At 45.6% G+C, this 20,024-nt stretch overlaps 1 protein-coding gene across 3 annotated transcripts in view; it reads left to right on the plus strand.

The window, feature by feature from the left end:
* PLEC (plectin) overlaps positions 1-20,024 on the plus strand; it is a 353,372-nt gene that overhangs the window by 71,645 nt on the left and 261,703 nt on the right. Inside the window, exon 1 of one of the 3 annotated variants that reach the window (XM_040355118.1) lies at positions 19,497-19,530. The exons of the other annotated variants lie outside the window; for them this stretch is intronic. Coding sequence (XP_040211052.1) covers positions 19,512-19,530 — 19 coding nt within the window. The 5' untranslated portion in view covers positions 19,497-19,511. Of the gene's footprint in view, positions 1-19,496; positions 19,531-20,024 lie in introns of those variants that run through there. 3 annotated transcript variants of the gene reach the window in all.

The raw sequence follows: 20,024 nt of genomic DNA on the forward strand, positions 1-20,024 counted from the left end.
GACTGGAATACACCCCAAATTTCCACCAACCAGAATACGCCCCACATTCCCACCACCAGGGATTCACCGAACATTCCTACTACCCATCCCACATTCCTGAGGCCTGGAATACTCCCTACATTGTTATCACTGTGAAAGTCTTATTGTCCGGATGGGACGGCAGAGATTTGACCGATGACATCCAAAGAGAGTTCCGGATATATGCTTGGTGCTATAGGATGGGGTAAGGGGCCCAGATATACATGATGCTATGGAGAAAGGATGAAGAGCACAGCTTTATATTATATAGAGGAGGATGAAGAGCACAGCTTTATATTATATAGAGAAGGATGAAGAGCACAGCTTTATATTATATAGAGGAGGATGAAGAGCACAGCTTTATATTATATAGAGAAGGATGAAGAGCACAGCTTTATATTATATAGAGAAGGATGAAGAGCACAGCTTTATATTATATAGGAGGATGAAGAGCACAGCTTTATATTATATAGAGAAGGATGAAGAGCACAGCTTTATATTATATAGAGGAGGATGAAGAGCACAGCTTTATATTATATAGACAAGGATGAAGAGCACAGCTTTATATTATATAGAGGAGGATGAAGAGCACAGCTTTATATTATATAGAGAAGGATGAAGAGCACAGCTTTATATTATATAGAGGAGGATGAAGAGCACAGCTTTATATTATATAGGAGGATGAAGAGCACAGCTTTATATTATATAGAGAAGGATGAAGAGCACAGCTTTATATTATATAGAGAAGGATGAAGAGCACAGCTTTATATTATATAGAGGAAAGGATGAAGAGCACAGCTTTATATTATATAGAGGAGGATGAAGAGCACAGCTTTATATTATATAGAGAAGGATGAAGAGCACAGCTTTATATTATATAGAGGAAAGGATGAAGAGCACAGCTTTATATTATATAGGAGGATGAAGAGCACAGCTTTATATTATATAGAGAAGGATGAAGAGCACAGCTTTATATTATATAGAGAAGGATGAAGAGCACAGCTTTATATTATAGAGGAAAGGATGAAGAGCACAGCTTTATATTATATAGAGAAGGATGAAGAGCACAGCTTTATATTATAGAGGAGGATGAAGAGCACAGCTTTATATTATATAGACAAGGATGAAGAGCACAGCTTTATATTATAGAGAAGGATGAAGAGCACAGCTTTATATTATATAGAGGAAGGATGAAGAGCACAGCTTTATATTATATAGAGGAGGATGAAGAGCACAGCTTTATATTATATAGAGGAAAGGATGAAGAGCACAGCTTTATATTATATAGAGGAGGATGAAGAGCACAGCTTTATATTATATAGAGAAGGATGAAGAGCACAGCTTTATATTATATAGAGAAGGATGAAGAGCACAGCTTTATATTATATAGAGGAGGATGAAGAGCACAGCTTTATATTATATAGAGAAGGATGAAGAGCACAGCTTTATATTATATAGAGGAAAGGATGAAGAGCACAGCTTTATATTATATAGAGAAGGATGAAGAGCACAGCTTTATATTATATAGAGAAGGATGAAGAGCACAGCTTTATATTATATAGAGAAGGATGAAGAGCACAGCTTTATATTATATAGAGAAGGATGAAGAGCACAGCTTTATATTATATAGAGAAGGATGAAGAGCACAGCTTTATATTATATAGAGGAGGATGAAGAGCACAGCTTTATATTATATAGAGGAGGATGAAGAGCACAGCTTTATATTATATAGAGAAGGATGAAGAGCACAGCTTTATATTATATAGAGAAGGATGAAGAGCACAGCTTTATATTATAGAGAATGATGAAGAGCACAGCTTTATATTATATAGAGAGAAGGATGAAGAGCACAGCTTTATATTATATAGAGAAGGATGAAGAGCACAGCTTTATATTATATAGAGAAGGATGAAGAGCACAGCTTTATATTATATAGAGGAAAGGATGAAGAGCACAGCTTTATATTATATAGAGGAAAGGATGAAGAGCACAGCTTTATATTATATAGAGGAAAGGATGAAGAGCACAGCTTTATATTATATAGAGGAAAGGATGAAGAGCACAGCTTTATATTATATAGAGGAGGATGAAGAGCACAGCTTTATATTATATAGAGAAGGATGAAGAGCACAGCTTTATAATATATAGAGAAGGATGAAGAGCACAGCTTTATATTATATAGAGAAGGATGAAGAGCACAGCTTTATATTATATAGTGGAGGATGAAGAGCACAGCTTTATATTATATAGAGAAGGATGAAGAGCACAGCTTTCTATTATATAGAGAAGGATGAAGAGCACAGCTTTATATTATATAGAGGAAAGGATGAAGAGCACAGCTTTATATTATATAGAGGAGGATGAAGAGCACAGCTTTATATTATATAGAGGAAAGGATGAAGAGCACAGCTTTATATTATATAGAGGAAAGGATGAAGAGCACAGCTTTATATTATATAGAGGAAAGGATGAAGAGCACAGCTTTATATTATATAGAGAGAAGGATGAAGAGCACAGCTTTATATTATATAGAGAAGGATGAAGAGCACAGCTTTATATTATATAGAGAAGGATGAAGAGCACAGCTTTATATTATATAGGAGGAAAGGATGAAGAGCACAGCTTTATATTATATAGAGAAGGATGAAGAGCACAGCTTTATATTATATAGAGGAGGATGAAGAGCACAGCTTTATATTATATAGGAGGAAAGGATGAAGAGCACAGCTTTATATTATATAGAGAGAAGGATGAAGAGCACAGCTTTATATTATATAGAGAAGGATGAAGAGCACAGCTTTATATTATATAGAGAAGGATGAAGAGCACAGCTTTATATTATATAGAGAAGGATGAAGAGCACAGCTTTATATTATATAGAGGAAAGGATGAAGAGCACAGCTTTATATTATATAGAGAAGGATGAAGAGCACAGCTTTATATTATATAGAGAAGGATGAAGAGCACAGCTTTATATTATATAGAGGAGGATGAAGAGCACAGCTTTATATTATATAGAGAAGGATGAAGAGCACAGCTTTATATTATATAGAGAAGGATGAAGAGCACAGCTTTATATTATATAGAGGAGGATGAAGAGCACAGCTTTATATTATATAGAGAAGGATGAAGAGCACAGCTTTATATTATATAGAGAAGGATGAAGAGCACAGCTTTATATTATATAGAGGAGGATGAAGAGCACAGCTTTATATTATATAGAGGAGGATGAAGAGCACAGCTTTATATTATATAGAGGAGGATGAAGAGCACAGCTTTATATTATATAGAGGAGGATGAAGAGCACAGCTTTATATTATATAGAGGAGGATGAAGAGCACAGCTTTATATTATATAGAGGAGGATGAAGAGCACAGCTTTATATTATATAGAGGAGGATGAAGAGCACAGCTTTATATTATATAGAGGAGGATGAAGAGCACAGCTTTATATTATATAGAGAAGGATGAAGAGCACAGCTTTATATTATATAGAGAAGGATGAAGAGCACAGCTTTATATTATATAGAGAAGGATGAAGAGCACAGCTTTATATTATATAGGAGGATGAAGAGCACAGCTTTATATTATATAGAGAAGGATGAAGAGCACAGCTTTATATTATATAGAGAAGGATGAAGAGCACAGCTTTATATTATATAGAGAAGGATGAAGAGCACAGCTTTATATTATATAGAGAAGGATGAAGAGCACAGCTTTATATTATATAGAGGAAAGGATGAAGAGCACAGCTTTATATTATATAGACAAGGATGAAGAGCACAGCTTTATATTATATAGAGGAAAGGATGAAGAGCACAGCTTTATATTATATAGAGGAAAGGATGAAGAGCACAGCTTTATATTATATAGAGGAAAGGATGAAGAGCACAGCTTTATATTATATAGAGGAAAGGATGAAGAGCACAGCTTTATATTATATAGAGGAAAGGATGAAGAGCACAGCTTTATATTATAGAAAGGAAAGGATGAAGAGCACAGCTTTATATTATATAGAGAAGGATGAAGAGCACAGCTTTATATTATATAGAGGAGGATGAAGAGCACAGCTTTATATTATATAGAGAAGGATGAAGAGCACAGCTTTATATTATATAGAGAAGGATGAAGAGCACAGCTTTATATTATATAGTGGAGGATGAAGAGCACAGCTTTATATTATATAGAGAAGGATGAAGAGCACAGCTTTCTATTATATAGAGAAGGATGAAGAGCACAGCTTTATATTATATAGAGGAAAGGATGAAGAGCACAGCTTTATATTATATAGAGGAGGATGAAGAGCACAGCTTTATATTATATAGAGGAAAGGATGAAGAGCACAGCTTTATATTATATAGAGGAAAGGATGAAGAGCACAGCTTTATATTATATATAGGAGGATGAAGAGCACAGCTTTATATTATATAGAGGAGGATGAAGAGCACAGCTTTATATTATATAGAGAAGGATGAAGAGCACAGCTTTATATTATATAGAGAAGGATGAAGAGCACAGCTTTATATTATATAGTGGAGGATGAAGAGCACAGCTTTATATTATATAGAGAAGGATGAAGAGCACAGCTTTCTATTATATAGAGAAGGATGAAGAGCACAGCTTTATATTATATAGAGGAAAGGATGAAGAGCACAGCTTTATATTATATAGAGGAGGATGAAGAGCACAGCTTTATATTATATAGAGGAAAGGATGAAGAGCACAGCTTTATATTATATAGAGGAAAGGATGAAGAGCACAGCTTTATATTATATATAGGAGGATGAAGAGCACAGCTTTATATTATATAGAGAGAAGGATGAAGAGCACAGCTTTATATTATATAGAGAAGGATGAAGAGCACAGCTTTATATTATATAGAGAAGGATGAAGAGCACAGCTTTATATTATATAGAGAAGGATGAAGAGCACAGCTTTATATTATATAGAGGGAAGGATGAAGAGCACAGCTTTATATTATATAGAGAAGGATGAAGAGCACAGCTTTATATTATATAGAGAAGGATGAAGAGCACAGCTTTATATTATATAGAGGAGGATGAAGAGCACAGCTTTATATTATATAGAGGAAAGGATGAAGAGCACAGCTTTATATTATATAGAGGGAAGGATGAAGAGCACAGCTTTATATTATATAGAGGAGGATGAAGAGCACAGCTTTATATTATATAGAGAAGGATGAAGAGCACAGCTTTATATTATATAGAGGAGGATGAAGAGCACAGCTTTATATTATATAGAGGAGGATGAAGAGCACAGCTTTATATTATATAGAGGAGGATGAAGAGCACAGCTTTATATTATATAGAGAAGGATGAAGAGCACAGCTTTATATTATATAGAGGAAAGGATGAAGAGCACAGATTTATATTATATAGAGAAGGATGAAGAGCACAGCTTTATATTATATAGAGGAAAGGATGAAGAGCACAGCTTTATATTATATAGAGGAAAGGATGAAGAGCACAGCTTTATATTATATAGAGAGAAGGATGAAGAGCACAGCTTTATATTATATAGAGGAAAGGATGAAGAGCACAGCTTTATATTATATAGAGGAGGATGAAGAGCACAGCTTTATATTATATAGAGAAGGATGAAGAGCACAGCTTTATATTATATAGAGAAGGATGAAGAGCACAGCTTTATATTATATAGAGAAGGATGAAGAGCACAGCTTTATATTATATAGAGGAGGATGAAGAGCACAGCTTTATATTATATAGAGGAGGATGAAGAGCACAGCTTTATATTATATAGAGAAGGATGAAGAGCACAGCTTTATATTATATAGAGGAAAGGATGAAGAGCACAGCTTTATATTATATAGAGGAAAGGATGAAGAGCACAGCTTTATATTATATATAGGAGGATGAAGAGCACAGCTTTATATTATATAGAGAAGGATGAAGAGCACAGCTTTATATTATATAGAGAAGGATGAAGAGCACAGCTTTATATTATATAGAGAAGGATGAAGAGCACAGCTTTATATTATATAGAGAAGGATGAAGAGCACAGCTTTATATTATATAGAGAAGGATGAAGAGCACAGCTTTATATTATATAGAGGAGGATGAAGAGCACAGCTTTATATTATATAGAGGAAAGGATGAAGAGCACAGCTTTATATTATATAGAGAAGGATGAAGAGCACAGCTTTATATTATATAGAGAAGGATGAAGAGCACAGCTTTCTAGTGATAAAGAGAAAACGCCTCTCCCATATAAGAAGGACATTTGGCGGGTGTGGGATTTGGAGGACGGCGGTGCTCAGTATTCAGTAAATGATGCTTTTTAGAAATGAGACATTTCAGGCGGAGTTCCCGCAGTCTGGCGGAGAGGCTCTGCGGAATATTCTGGATGTGGACCAGTCACAGGTAATGATAGTACCAGTGTGGCGGGTGCCAGAGCTGTGTAGTATTGCAGCTGTCAGTGGCTCAGCGCCAGCTTTGTACCCTGCAGAGGGATCCAGGACAGGCCAGAGACTCAGGATGACTCAGCAGAGATCCTAGACTGACACTCAGCCCACCAGATCCTACAACAACCCATCAGATCCTAGCACCCCGTCCCACCCCTACTAGATCATGCAACCCCATCCAATCCAGAATGTCCCAACTACCCCCCCCCCCCCCCCCCCATGCACACTGGATCACGCAACCCCATTAGATCAAGCACCTCCAGACCAGATTCTGCAACCCCATCAGATCCTACATCATAAGATCCACCACCCCGCCTCCATTTAGATCCTGCAACCCCCACACCAGATCCTCCAACTCCATCAGATCCAGTGACTCACCCACCGGATCCTTTACCCCCCCCTTCATTGGCCCTATTAAATTCTGCAACCCCATCAGATCCAGCAACACCCTCACCAAATCCTACACACCCCTCCCACCAGATCCTCCAAACCCATCAGATCCAGCAACACCCTCACCAGATCCTCCAAAGCCATCAGATCCAGCAACACCCTCACCAGATCCTCCAAACCCATCAGATCCAGCAACACCCTCACCAGATCCTACACACCCCTCCCACCAGATCCTCCAAACCCATCAGATCCAGCAACACACTCACCAGATCCTGCAACCCCTCCATCAAATATAACACCCTTCCCCCACACCAGATCCTCCAACTCCATCAGATCTAGCAACACCCTCACCAAATCCTACACACCCCTCCCACCAGATCCTCCAAACCCATCAGATCCAGCAACACACTCACCAGATCCTGCAACTCCTCCATCAAATCTAACACCCTTCCCCCACACCAGGTCCTCCAATGCCATCAGATCCTACATCCTCATAAGATCCACCACCCCTCCTCCATTTAGATCCTGCAACCCCCACACCAGATCCTCCAACTCCATCAGATCCAGCAACTCACCCACCGGATCCTTTAACCCTCCCCCCTTCATTGGCCCTATTAAATTCTGCAACCCCATCAGATCCAGCAACACCCTCACCAAATCCTACACACCCCTCCCACCAGATCCTCCAAACCCATCAGATCCTAGCACCCCATCCCACCCCTACTAGATCATGCAACCCCATCCAATCCAGAATGTCCCAACTACCCCCCCCCCCCCCCATGCACATTGGATCATGCAACCCCATTAGATCAAGCGCCTCCACACCAGATTCTGCAACCCCATCAGATCCTACAGCCTCATAAGATCCACCACCCCTCCTCCATTTAGATCCTGCAACCACCACACCAGATCCAGCAACTCACCCACCGGATCCTTTACCCCCCCCCCCCCTTCATTGGCCCTATTAAATTCTGCAACCCCATCAGATCCAGCAACACCCTCACCAAATCCTACACACCCCTCCCACCAGATCCTCCAAACCCATCAGATCCAGCAACACCCTCACCAGATCCTGCAACCCCCTCCATCACATCTAACACCCTTCCCCCACACCAGATCCTCCAACTCCATCAGATTCAGCAACACCCTCTCATTCCTCCCAACTTTTTGAGATGGAAACAAGGGACACCTACTAGCAAAAGTATGCAGGCATAGGACACACCCCTTGCCACACGCCCTTAAAAAATGATAATTATAAACATTTTTTTTTTTATAAATGCAACATTTTAGAATTTGGATGAAAGGTTTAGCGCTGGGAAACACTTTTTGAAAGAGAACAAGTGTATTTTATATACAATTCTATATGGATCAGACCAAAATGAGGGATGAATGAGGGGGACAGAGGGACATTGTTGCAAATCAGGGACATACCCTCAAAATCAGGGACAGTTGGGAGCTATGCCCTCACTAAATCCTACACACCCAACTAGATCCTGCAACCCCCTCCATCAAATCTAACACCCTTCCCCCACACCAGATCCTTCACCCCCCCCCCTTCATTAGCCCCATTAAATTCTGCAACCCCATCAGTTCCAGCAAACCTCCAATAGATCCTGCCACCCCTACCACCATTTCCTGCCACCCTACAAACTGTGCCCCCACTGCAGATCTTGCACCCCCTTGCATTAGCATCTCCTACTCCATCAGATCCAGCCACCCTGCCCCCCATCTCCGCTTGATCCTGCAACCCCCATCCTCCTCACACCTCCCAACATTTTGAGATGGGAATGAGGGACATCTACAAGTAAATGTATGTGGGCACAGGACACGCCCACCTGCCACACCCCTTAAAGGAGAATTAAAAAAAAAAGGTTATTTAAATCCACAAGTGCTTTTTTTTACCACTACTATTCCTTTATATCGGCTTTTGGGATTTACAAATGCAGCAATTTAGAAATCAGATTTTAGCGCTGGGAATCACTTTTTGAAAGATAAAAAGTTAATTTTATATACAATTCTATAGATCAGACCAACATGAGGGACAAATGAGGGGGAATGAGGGACAGAGGGACATTGCTCCAAATCCGGGACAGTCCCTCGAAATCCGGGACAGTCCCGCCAAATCCGGGACAGTTGGGAGCTATGCATCCTTACCACTATAACTAGATCCTGCAACCAGATGTGATCTAGTAACAGTTCCCACCAGATCCTGCAACTCTGCAACATGTCTATTATCCCCCCCCTCAACATATCCTGCCACCCCATAAGATTCTCAACAACCCCCCCCCCCCCCCCCCAGCAGATCTAACACCCTCTCACACTAACATCTGCTACAACATCATTACATACAGCACACCAACCCACTAGATTCTGCATCTGCAACCATATCAGATTTAGCACCATCCCCCCCTCCCCATGATCCTGCAACCTCATCACTTCCAGGAACCACCCCCTGCCCCCACTCCCAATCAAATTCTGCAACGTCTATCCAGATCCTGCAAACCTGGACAGATCCCATCACGTTACTAGATCCTGCAACTACTCCCCCCACCAGATCCTGCAAACCTGCACAGATCCCATCACATTACTAGATCCTGCAACTACTCCCCCCCACCAGATCCTGCACAGATCTCATCACGTTACCAGATCCTGCAACTACTCCCCCCAACAGATCCTGCTCCAAACACACCATGCGGCATGGTGCATTATATGTAATCCTGCAACTATGTAATTTTACAATACTGCACCATGCACCTTGCACCCCCACAGAACCCCCCCCCCATAGTTTGGTCAGTGGGCAGTACAGGGTTAATGTGGCTGTGATTGGTCGGTGGGCAGTACAGGGTTAATGTGGGTGTGATTGGTCGGTGGGCAGTGCAGGGTTAATGTGGGTGTGATTGGTCGGTGGGCAGTGCAGGGTTAATGTGGGTGTGATTGGTCGGTGGGCAGTACAGGGTTAATGTGGGTGTGATTGGTGGGTGGGCAGTACAGGGTTAATGTGGGTGTGATTGGTCGGTGGGCAGTACAGGGTTAATGTGGGTGTGATTGGTCGGTGGACAGTACAGGGTTAATGTGGGTGTGATTGGTCGGTGGGCAGTACAGGGTTAATGTGGGTGTGATTGGTCGGTGGGCAGTACAGGGTTAATGTGGCTGTGATTGGTCAGTGGGCAGTACAGGGTTAATGTGGGTGTGATTGGTCAGTGGGCAGTACAGGGTTAATGTGGGTGTGATTGGTCAGTGGGCAGTACAGGGTTAATGTGGGTGTGATTGGTCAGTGGACAGTACAGGGTTAATGTGGGTGTGATTGGTCGGTGGGCAGTACAGGGTTAATGTGGGTGTGATTGGTCGGTGGGCAGTACAGGGTTAATGTGGGTGTGATTGGTCGGTGGGCAGTACAGGGTTAATGTGGGTGTGATTGGTCGGTGGGCAGTACAAGGTTAATGTGGGTGTGATTGGTCGGTGGGCAGTACAGGGTTAATGTGGGTGTGATTGGTCGGTGGGCAGTACAGGGTTAATGTGGGTGTGATTGGTCGGTGGGCAGTACAGGGTTAATGTGGGTGTGATTGGTCGGTGGGCAGTACAGGGGTAATTTGGGTGTGATTGATCGGTGGGCAGTACAGGGTTAATGTGGGTGTGATTGATCGGTGGGCAGTACAGGGGTAATGTGGGTGTGATTGGTCGGTGGGCAGTACAGGGTTAATGTGGGTGTGATTGGTCGGTGGGCAGTACAGGGTTAATGTGGGTGTGATTGGTCGGTGGGCAGTACAGGGGTAATTTGGGTGTGATTGGTCAGTGGGCAGTACAGGGTTAATGTGGGTGTGATTGGTCAGTGGGCAGTACAGGGTTAATGTAGGTGTGATTGGTCGGTGGGCAGTACAGGCATAGTTGCCAACATTTGTCCAGGGACACTTTGCAGCACAGCTATTAATTAATTACCACACTCACTTCCCCGAAGCTCCACCCACTACGCATAATCTTCGCCAGGCGAAGATTATGCGGAGTGGGTGGAGCTTCGGGGAAGTGAGTGTGGTAATTAATTAATAGCTGTGCTGCAAAGTGTCCCTGGAAATGTTTTAAAAATGTTGGCAACTATGTACAGGGTTAATGTGGGTGTGATTGGTCGGTGGGCAGTACAGGGTTAATGTGGGTGTGGCCGGCCCCCTAGCAGTGGTGCTGCATTGTGACTGATGAATGGAGCGCTCTGCCCCCCCCCCCCCCCCCCCTCCTCCCAGCATTGCTATCTGCAGAGAGAACAGAGCAGACTGACTTCAGCACTGCAGCATGGACTCCTGCAGGTCCATCCAGCATGAGATCAGCTCCCTGAAAGGTAGGTACCCCCCCATCCCATCCCAGAATGGACTGTGCATGCTGGAATTTGTAGTTCCTCACCGGTGCTGGCAGAGCGAGGGTTAATCCATGTGGGTCTGATGGGTTTTGCAGCCTCTTCCATCATTCACAGAAAGCTGCAGATAGAATTACGATTTTGGGGACCGTATTTTGGATGCGCCGCAGACTTCCTGCACCAATTTTATAGGACGGGGTGTCTGTCCTCTGATGAACTTTTGTATTGTGAGGGTCCATCTCTGGAAATGGTTCCCCCAGCATGAGAGTTTTGGGGGGGTCTGTCCCTGGAATTCTTTCTGAAGTATGAAAATTTGGGGTCCCCCTCCCTCAACTGGCTCCCCGATATAAGAATTTCAGGGTCTGTTCCTGGAAATGACTTACTAGGTATGGGAACTTTGGGGGGGGTCAATATCTCCCCGGTATGGGAGTTTTCCTTTAGAGTTGCCCCCCCAGCATAATATTTAGGGGGTCCGTAGGTGAAAGTGGCTCCAAACGATTGGATTTTGGTCCCTGGATATGATTCCCAGGTATGGGGATTTGGGGATCTGCCGCTGAAAATGGCTGAGGGCATGAGAATTTGGGGCTTAGTCCCTGGAAGTGGCCCCCGGGTATGAGAATTGGGATCTGTCCCTGGAAGTGGCCCCCGGGTATGAGAATTTGGGCTTAGTCCCTGGAAGTGGCCCCCGGGTATGAGAATTTGGGGGTCTGTCCCTGGAAGTGGCTCCCGGGTATGGGTAATTTGGGGATCAGTCCCTGGAAGTGGCCCCCGGGTATGAGAATTGGGGATCTGTCCCTGGAAGTGGCTCCCAGAGATGGGTAATTTGGGGATCAGTCCCTAGAAGTGGCCCCCGGGTAAGAGAATTGGGGCTTAGTCCCTGGAAGTGGCCCCCGGGTATGAGAATTTGGGGGTCTGTCCCTGGAAGTGGCTCCCCGGGTATGAGAATTGGGGATCTGTCCTTGGAAGTGGCCCCCAAGGAAGGGTAATTTGGGGTCAGTATCTCCCTGGTATGGGAATGGGGGGGGGGGGCGCTGTCTCTGAACGTGGCATTTTGTAGATCCATTCCTAGAGTTGGCTTCCTGGCCTGAGAATTTAAGGATCCGTCCCTAGAAATGTCTCCTGGGTATAAAAATTTGGGGTACTATCACTAAGCACCCCACAGTGGTCAGTTTTCATTGCTCCTGTGCCTCTGACATCCTTGTTTCTTATGATTTTAATCTCCTTCAATAGAAGGTGTTGTAACGGTGCCGCCGTCCAGCTTTTTCTTCAGTTCAATATGAGAATTTGGGGATCTGTCCCTGGAAATTGCTCTCGGGTATGAGAATTTCTAGATTGTAAGCTCTAACGTGCCGGGCCCTCTGATCCCTCCTGTATTGAATTGTAACTGTACCATCTTCCCTGATGTTGTAAAGCGCTGCGCAAACTGTTTGGTGCTATATAAATCCTGTATAATAATACAATAATAATTTGGGGGTCCGTCCCTGGAAATGGTTCTCTGGTATGAGAATTTTGGGGGTCCGTCCCTAGAAATGGCTCCAAGGTATGAGAATTTTGGGGTCTGTTCCTAGACGTGGCTCCCAAGTATGAGAATTTGAGGGTCTGTCCCTGGAAGTGTCTCTCCAGTATGAAAACTGGGGGGGGGGGGGGGGGTCGGTCTGTCTCTGGAAGTGACTTCCGGGTATGAACATTTTGGGGGTCTGTCCCTAGAAGTGACTTCCGTGTATGAACATTTTGGGGGTCTGTCCCTAGAAGTGACTTCCGGGTATGAGCATTTTGGGGGTCTGTCCCTGGAAATGGCTCTCGGGTATGGGAATTTGGGGGTCCCTCCCTGGAAGTGACTTCTGGGTATGAGAATTTGAAGGTCCTGTCCTTGTTAATGGCTCCCAGGTATGAGAATTTGAGGGTCTGTCCAGTATGAGAACTGGGGGGGGGTCTGTCCCTGGAAGTGACTTCCTGGTATGAGAATTTGGGGGTCCCTCCCTGGAAATGGCTCTGTTATGAGAATTTTGGGGCCTGTCCATGGAAGTGGGTTTCAGGAATGAGAACTGTGGGGGGGGGGGGGGCGTCTGTCCCTGGAAGTGGTTCTCCAGTATGAGAACTGGGGGGGGGGGGGTCTGTCCCTGGAAGTCACTTCCAGGGACAGACCCCCCCCCCCCCCCCCGTTCTCATACTGGAGAGCCACTTCCAGGGACAGACGCCCCCCCACAGTTCTCATTCCTGAAACCCACTTCCATGGACAGGCCCCAAAATTTTCATAACAGAGCCATTTCCAGGGAGGGATCCCCAAATTCTCATACCCGGAAGTGGCTCCCAGGATAACCCTGTATGTGCTCCTCCTAAACGTCCCTGGAAATGCCGGGTGTCGTTGGCGAGGATCCGGCAATTCCTATATTGGGGGTTCCGGAGGAGAAGAGAGAGCGCGGTGTGTTCTGTTCAGGTGGCCCCTGGGAAAATATATTCTTGCACCATTTTAAAGAATGGGGTCTATGGGAAAGGCGGCCCATTGGCCAATGAAGGGAGTCACAGGACCCGCCCCCACCCCCCCAGATTTAATATTTTCTGCTTCACTGACCGTTCAAAATTTAGTGACTCCTCTCATCAAAGCCAGAAGAAAAATCTGAATATATATATATATATATATATATATATATATATATATATATATATATATATAAAAATATAAAGGGCCGAGATATATCTTTGGGGTGCAGTAAGGCGAACGTTGCCGTGCCAAGTCACCAATGCAGAGCCATGAGCCACAGTGCACTGCAGATTTTGTGACAAGTTCAATATTTTTTTGTGTGTTTTTTTTTATTTAATTTTTTCTGTGTCTGTCTTGTGTTTTTTTTTTGTGTCTTGTGTTTTTTTTTCTGTGTGTCTTGTTTTTTTTTTTTTTGTGTGGGTTTTTTTTGTGTGTGTCTTGTGTTTTTTTTTCAGTGTGTGTCTTGTGTTTTTTTTTTTTTTGTGTGTGTGTCTTGTGTTTTTTTTTGTGTGTGTGTGTGTCTTGTGTTTTTTTTTTTTTTTTTTTTGTGTGTCTTGTGTTTTTTTTTTTTGTGTGTGTGTGTCTTGTGTTTTTTTTTTTCTGTGTGTGTCTTGTGTTTTTTTTTCAGTGTGTGTCTTGTGTTTTTTTTTTTTTGTGTGTGTGTCTTGTGTTTTTTTTTTTTTTTTTCTGTGTGTGTCTTGTGTTTTTTTTTCAGTGTGTGTCTTGTGTTTTTTTTTCAGTGTGTGTCTTGTTTTTTTTCTGTGTGTGTCTTGTGTTTTTTTTTTTGTGTGTGTCTTGTGTTTTTTTCTGTGCGTTTTTTTTAAATTTTTTTATTTAGTTTTTTTTTATATTTATGTGATATTTTGGTGCATTGACAGCGAATTCTCTTCAATAACACAATTCCCCATGAACGTGCACAGCTACACATTCGAGAAATTAAAAATGGACCCTACTCCTGAAGACGTGATGTAATTTCTGAAAATGCTGGCTGCCTGGCTGCTATGGCTTCAATACTTGGAGTCCCCGGAATTCGGTTAGAAGCTCTGCCTTCGCTCCTTTTTTCCTGATCACCAGTCTTGTTCTGGTGACTTCGGACGCTGGAACCACACAGCCAGGCACCTAGCATTTTCGGACGCACACGGCCAAGGAGGGCCACATTTCATTCTCCTTGCATAACTGACTTCTTGTGATCAGAACAGTTTTTTTTTTTTGTCCTGACCCGGGTCATGTTTACAGGACCCCCCAGGTAGAGGCAGAGCTGTGTAGAGTTTCATGGCCGGTCATATCTCCATGAAGAGATCTGGAAAACATGACCTGTAGTCCTGACGGGATTTGAGACGTCTGCAGTACTGTGGACTGTTCTGCGCCTTTGTTGGCCTCACATGGCTGATAACCGAAGAGACATCACGCCGGTGGCTGGTATTTCGATTTGCTGTCATAGAGGATCTGCTCAGTCTAGGATCTCCTCTACAACGTTTCTATGGCAGATTCCAGTGCCCGTCGGTTGGCGGCTGATCCTCGCTGTGAGTGCCCAGAGTCCCTCCATGCCGATCGCTGACTCAGCTGTCTACGCTGCAGTATTACAATGCGGAGCGCCCAGGGGGGGTGACGTGTCTGATTGTCCCCATCAGAGATTAGACCAGTGCTGGTCAACATGAAATTAGAGGGCCTTGCGTGTGACCCCCCCCCCCCCACACACACCTCCCAGAGGGCCGCACAGTGGCGGTGCGTTTTCTTCCGATGGGAAGCCCGTTATTTCCCGAAACGCGTACCGCCTGAAAATGTTGGTTCTGCTGTGTTTATTTACTGCAACAAATGCTGAATATTAAAAGTTGTACTCCAATTTGAGTGACGCTGTTGGTGTTCGTGGACACAGTGGTAGGCTCCGGCGGGGGTGTCAGTAGTAGGGCCCTGGTGGGGGTGTCAGTAGTAGGGTGGGGGGGGGGCAGTAGTAGGCCCTGGCAGGGGCGAGGGGGCGTCGGTAGTAGGGCCCCGGGCGGGGGCGTCGGTAGTAGGGCCCCGGTCGGGGGCGTCGGTAGTAGGGCCCCGGTCGGGGGCGTCGGTAGTAGGGCCCCGGTCGGGGGCGTCGGTAGTAGGGCCCCGGTCGGGGGCGTCGGTAGTAGGGCCCCTGGCAGGGGCGTCAGAAGTAGGGCCCAGCAGTGGCGGGGGGTCAGTAGTAGGGCCCTGGCGGGGGCGAGGGGCTGTAGTAGGGCCCCAGCAGGGGTGTCAGTAGTAGGCCCTGGTGGGGGCGGGCGTCAGTGTCAGTAGTAAGGCCCCAGGCGGAGGCGTCAGTAGTAGGGCACTGGCGGGGGGGACAGCAGTAGGGCCCCGGCGGGGGCGTCAGTAGTAGGCCCCAGCAGCGGGGGGGCAGTAGTAGGCCCCAGCGGTGACGGGGGGCAGTAGTAGGCCCCAGCAGCGGGGGGGCAGTAGTAGGCCCCAGCGGTGACGGGGGGCAGTAGTAGGCCCCAGCAGCAGGGGGGGGCAGTAGTAGGCTCAGCGGTGGCAGGGGGGCAGTAGTAGGCCCCAGCAGCGGAGGGGGGGGCAGTAGTAGGCTCAGCGGTGGTGGGGCGGCGTGGCGGCAGTAGTAGGCCCCAGCGGTAACGGGGGGCAGTAGTGGCCTTCGACAGTGGAGTCGACAATAGTAGCCACAAATGTAAGTGATCCCTTCCCTTCCTCTGGGTCCACATGATGGATGTAGAGTTGTAATGTAGCGATACTTTGTAACATTCCTCTGACTATCATACATTGTTTCCATCTTCCCACATATTTATCTCCTAGGCCCCTCCCCTCCAATCCTGATCTGTACATGTATGGCTGCTGTCCTTATATTATCATCTGTAGTGTATGATGGAGATCCTCTGTGATTTTTGCACTTCCTGGTTAGTTGTGACCGATGCGCACACGTGATCATGGGGGAAGGGGGGGTGCAGTGTGATTGTAGTGTGTATTGGGACCTAGTAAGACGTCGGCGCCTTGCTGCATTAATTGCCCACCATCTCTTATGAAAAATATAAAATCGCTCGACCCAAAATTGCTATTCCAGTCCTGGGTGGATGCGCTTCCATGAAAATCTCTAAGAGGTTCTTTGGAGGAGAGGCCTGCAGGCTGTGCTCGGTGCTGCGCAGTGATTGTACTTTACTGCTCCTCTCTAGCCCTGCAAGTCTGTGGGTCAGATCTGATCCATTCACACTCGTGCAATTTTCATTGTGACTTTGCATTGCGAATTGGTTGCAACTTTGGCTGGGGGTGTGACTTGGTTGCCACTTTGGCTGGTGGTGTGACTTGGATACGACTTTGGCTGGGGGTGTGACTTGGATGCCACTTTGGCTGGGGTTGTGACTTGGATGCCACTTTGGCTGGGGGTGTGACTTGGATGCCACTTTGGCTGGGGGTGTGACTTGGATGCCACTTTGGATGGGGGTGTGGCTTGGATGCCACTTTGGATGGGGGTGTGGCTTGGATGCCACTTTGGATGGGGGTGTGACTTGGATGCCACTTTGGCTGGGGGTGTGACTTGGATGCCACTTTGGCTGGGGGTGTGACTTGGATGGCACTTTGGATGGGGGTGTGACTTGGATGGCACTTTGGCTGGGGGTGTGACTTGGATGCCACTTTGGATGGGGGTGTGACTTGGATGGCACTTTGGCTGGGGGTGTGACTTGGATGCCACTTTGGATGGGGGTGTGACTTGGATGGCACTTTGGCTGGGGGTGTGACTTGGATGCCACTTTGGCTGGGGGTGTGACTTGGATGCCACTTTGGCTGGGGGTGTGACTTGGATGCCACTTTGGCTGGGGGTGTGACTTGGATGCCACTTTGGCTGGGGGTGTGACTTGGATGCCACTTTGGATGGGGGTGTGACGCCGATCTCCCTCCAGTCACCAATCAATTATCTATCAATGGTAGAAAAGTGACGCACTCCCAGGATCTCTTTTATGATGCGCTGAGTGGCGGTGCGCTTTGATGGAGAGCAGCCAATCGCAATCCAGCCAAGGTCGCCAATCCGAAATCTGATTGGGAACGGTTGCGGCACACTAGCGCCACGCCAGTATTTATAGAGAAGATTGATTACTTCCGATCGGCAGCGAGCGTGAAATGTGAGATTTATAAGGAATATCGGATGCAGGCGGAGAAGATCTGACAGCTGTATGAAAGTTGTGTCACCTCGGGTTCTATCTTCTATCTTCTGTGGGGGGAGGGGGGATTATGACCTGGCCCAGCATACAGGTGTCATATTGATCCGGAGTACATTGTACATGTATGTTGTGCAGCCTTCACTTTGGTATGCAGTTGAGGTCATATATAGTACAGGTGAGGTGTTGGGTTTTGATGTAAGGCATTGGGTCCTGGTGTCAGGATACTGTACAGGTGAGCTGTGTCCAGGTATACATAGTAATGTACTGAGCTGTGTCCGGGTTCAATATACAGGTATACAGTATTGTACAGGTGAGCTGTGTCCAGGTATAAATATACAAGTATACAGTATTGTACAGGTGAGCTGTGTCCAGGTATGAAGTGATGAAGAGGTACAATATACAGTATTGTGTAGGTGAGCTGTTTCCAGATAGAGTAGTGCACATGTGAGCTGTGTCCGGGTGTATAGTGCTGTACAGGTGAGCTGTGTCCAGGTAAAATATACAGTATTATACAGGTGAGCTGTGTCCAGGTATACATAGTAATGTACTGAGCTGCGTCCAGGTTCAATATACAGGTATATCGTATTGTACAGGTGAGCTGTGTCCAGGTACAATATACAGGTGTATATAGTATTGTACAGGTGAGCTGTGTCCGGGTACAATATACAGGTGTGTGTATATAGTATTGTACAGGTGAGCTGTGTCCGGGTACAATATACAGGTATATAGTATTGTACAGGTGAGCTGTGCCCGGGTACAATATACAGTATTATACAGGTGAGTTGTGTCCGGGTACAATATACAGGTGTATATAGTATTGTACAGGTGAGCTGTGTCCGGGTACAATATACAGGTGTGTGTATATAGTATTGTACAGGTGAGCTGTGTCCGGGTACAATATACAGGTATATAGTATTGTACAGGTGAGCTGTGTCCGGGTACAATATACAGGTATATAGTATTGTACAGGTGAGCTGTGTCCGGGTACAATATACAGGTATATAGTATTGTACAGGTGAGCTGTGTCCGGGTACAATATACAGGTATACAGTATTGTACAGGTGAGCTGTGTCCAGGTACAATATACAGGTATATAGTATTGTACAGGTGAGCTGTGTCCAGGTACAATATACAGGTATATAGTATTGTACAGGTGAGCTGTGTCCAGGTACAATATACAGGTATATAGTATTGTACAGGTGAGCTGTGTCCTGGTACAATATACAGGTGTATTTTGTACCCAGACACAGCTCACCTGTACAATACTATATACATGTATATTGTACCCGAGCACAGGTATATAGTATGAATGAATGAACTGTATCCGGGTACAATATACAGGTGAGCTGTGTCCGGGTACAATATACAGGTGTATACAGTATTATACAGGTGAGCTGTGTCCGGGTACAATATACAGGTATACAGATGAGCTGTGTCTGGGTACAATATACAGGTGAGCTGTGTCCGGGTGCAATATACAGGTGTATAGTATTATACAGGTGAGCTGTGTCCACCTTTCCTCCTTTTTCGGGGACAATAGAGTGCAGTTCCTGGAGGAGCCTCAGGTAGACGGATTAACTCAAAGTTCACATATATAAAAGCCGGGCTCCTCCCGGTGCATTGTGGGAGTGTGTGGCCGTGTGTGGAAGTGAAGGTGACAGTCTGGTGTCCCCGGGGATTGGCACAGAGAAAGGGGTCGGCGATGTTATCTCTATATCAAGGTAAGAGAGCCCCACCTGGGGTCACACCCGGGGGGCCCCACCTGTCACACCCGGGGCCCCGCCAGGCTCTGGGATGGAGATTTGTCTGCCACTCCCCTGTTCTGCTGTCACATGTGAGTCCCTTCCAGGGATGATCCATGTTTATTCCCTCCAGTCATATGGCTTTACTATGAAGGACCCCTCCATGGGACAGGCTTGGGGGCCCCTGGAGGGTGGGGGGACACCGAGTGACGACCCCTCGATGAATGGATTACTGACCACTGCTGACCCTTGAGGGAATGGCTATTGGCTCTGCTGTGGATGGACGGTGACTGCCAGTTAGTGACCTCTGTTAGTGACTGCCCTACTACTGCAGAAAGGGGAAGCTGCCCCCCCGATCCCCGCAGACAGGGGGGGGGGGTGCCATCTGCTTAACTGTCAGTGCTGAAGGTTGTGTATATAGCACTCTGCTGGCTCCCCACCCCAGCATGCCGGGAGTTCTCCTCTCTCCAGCA

The sequence above is a fragment of the Rana temporaria genome, chromosome 5 (genome assembly GCF_905171775.1).
Source record: "Rana temporaria chromosome 5, aRanTem1.1, whole genome shotgun sequence".
NCBI lineage: Eukaryota > Metazoa > Chordata > Amphibia > Anura > Ranidae > Rana > Rana temporaria.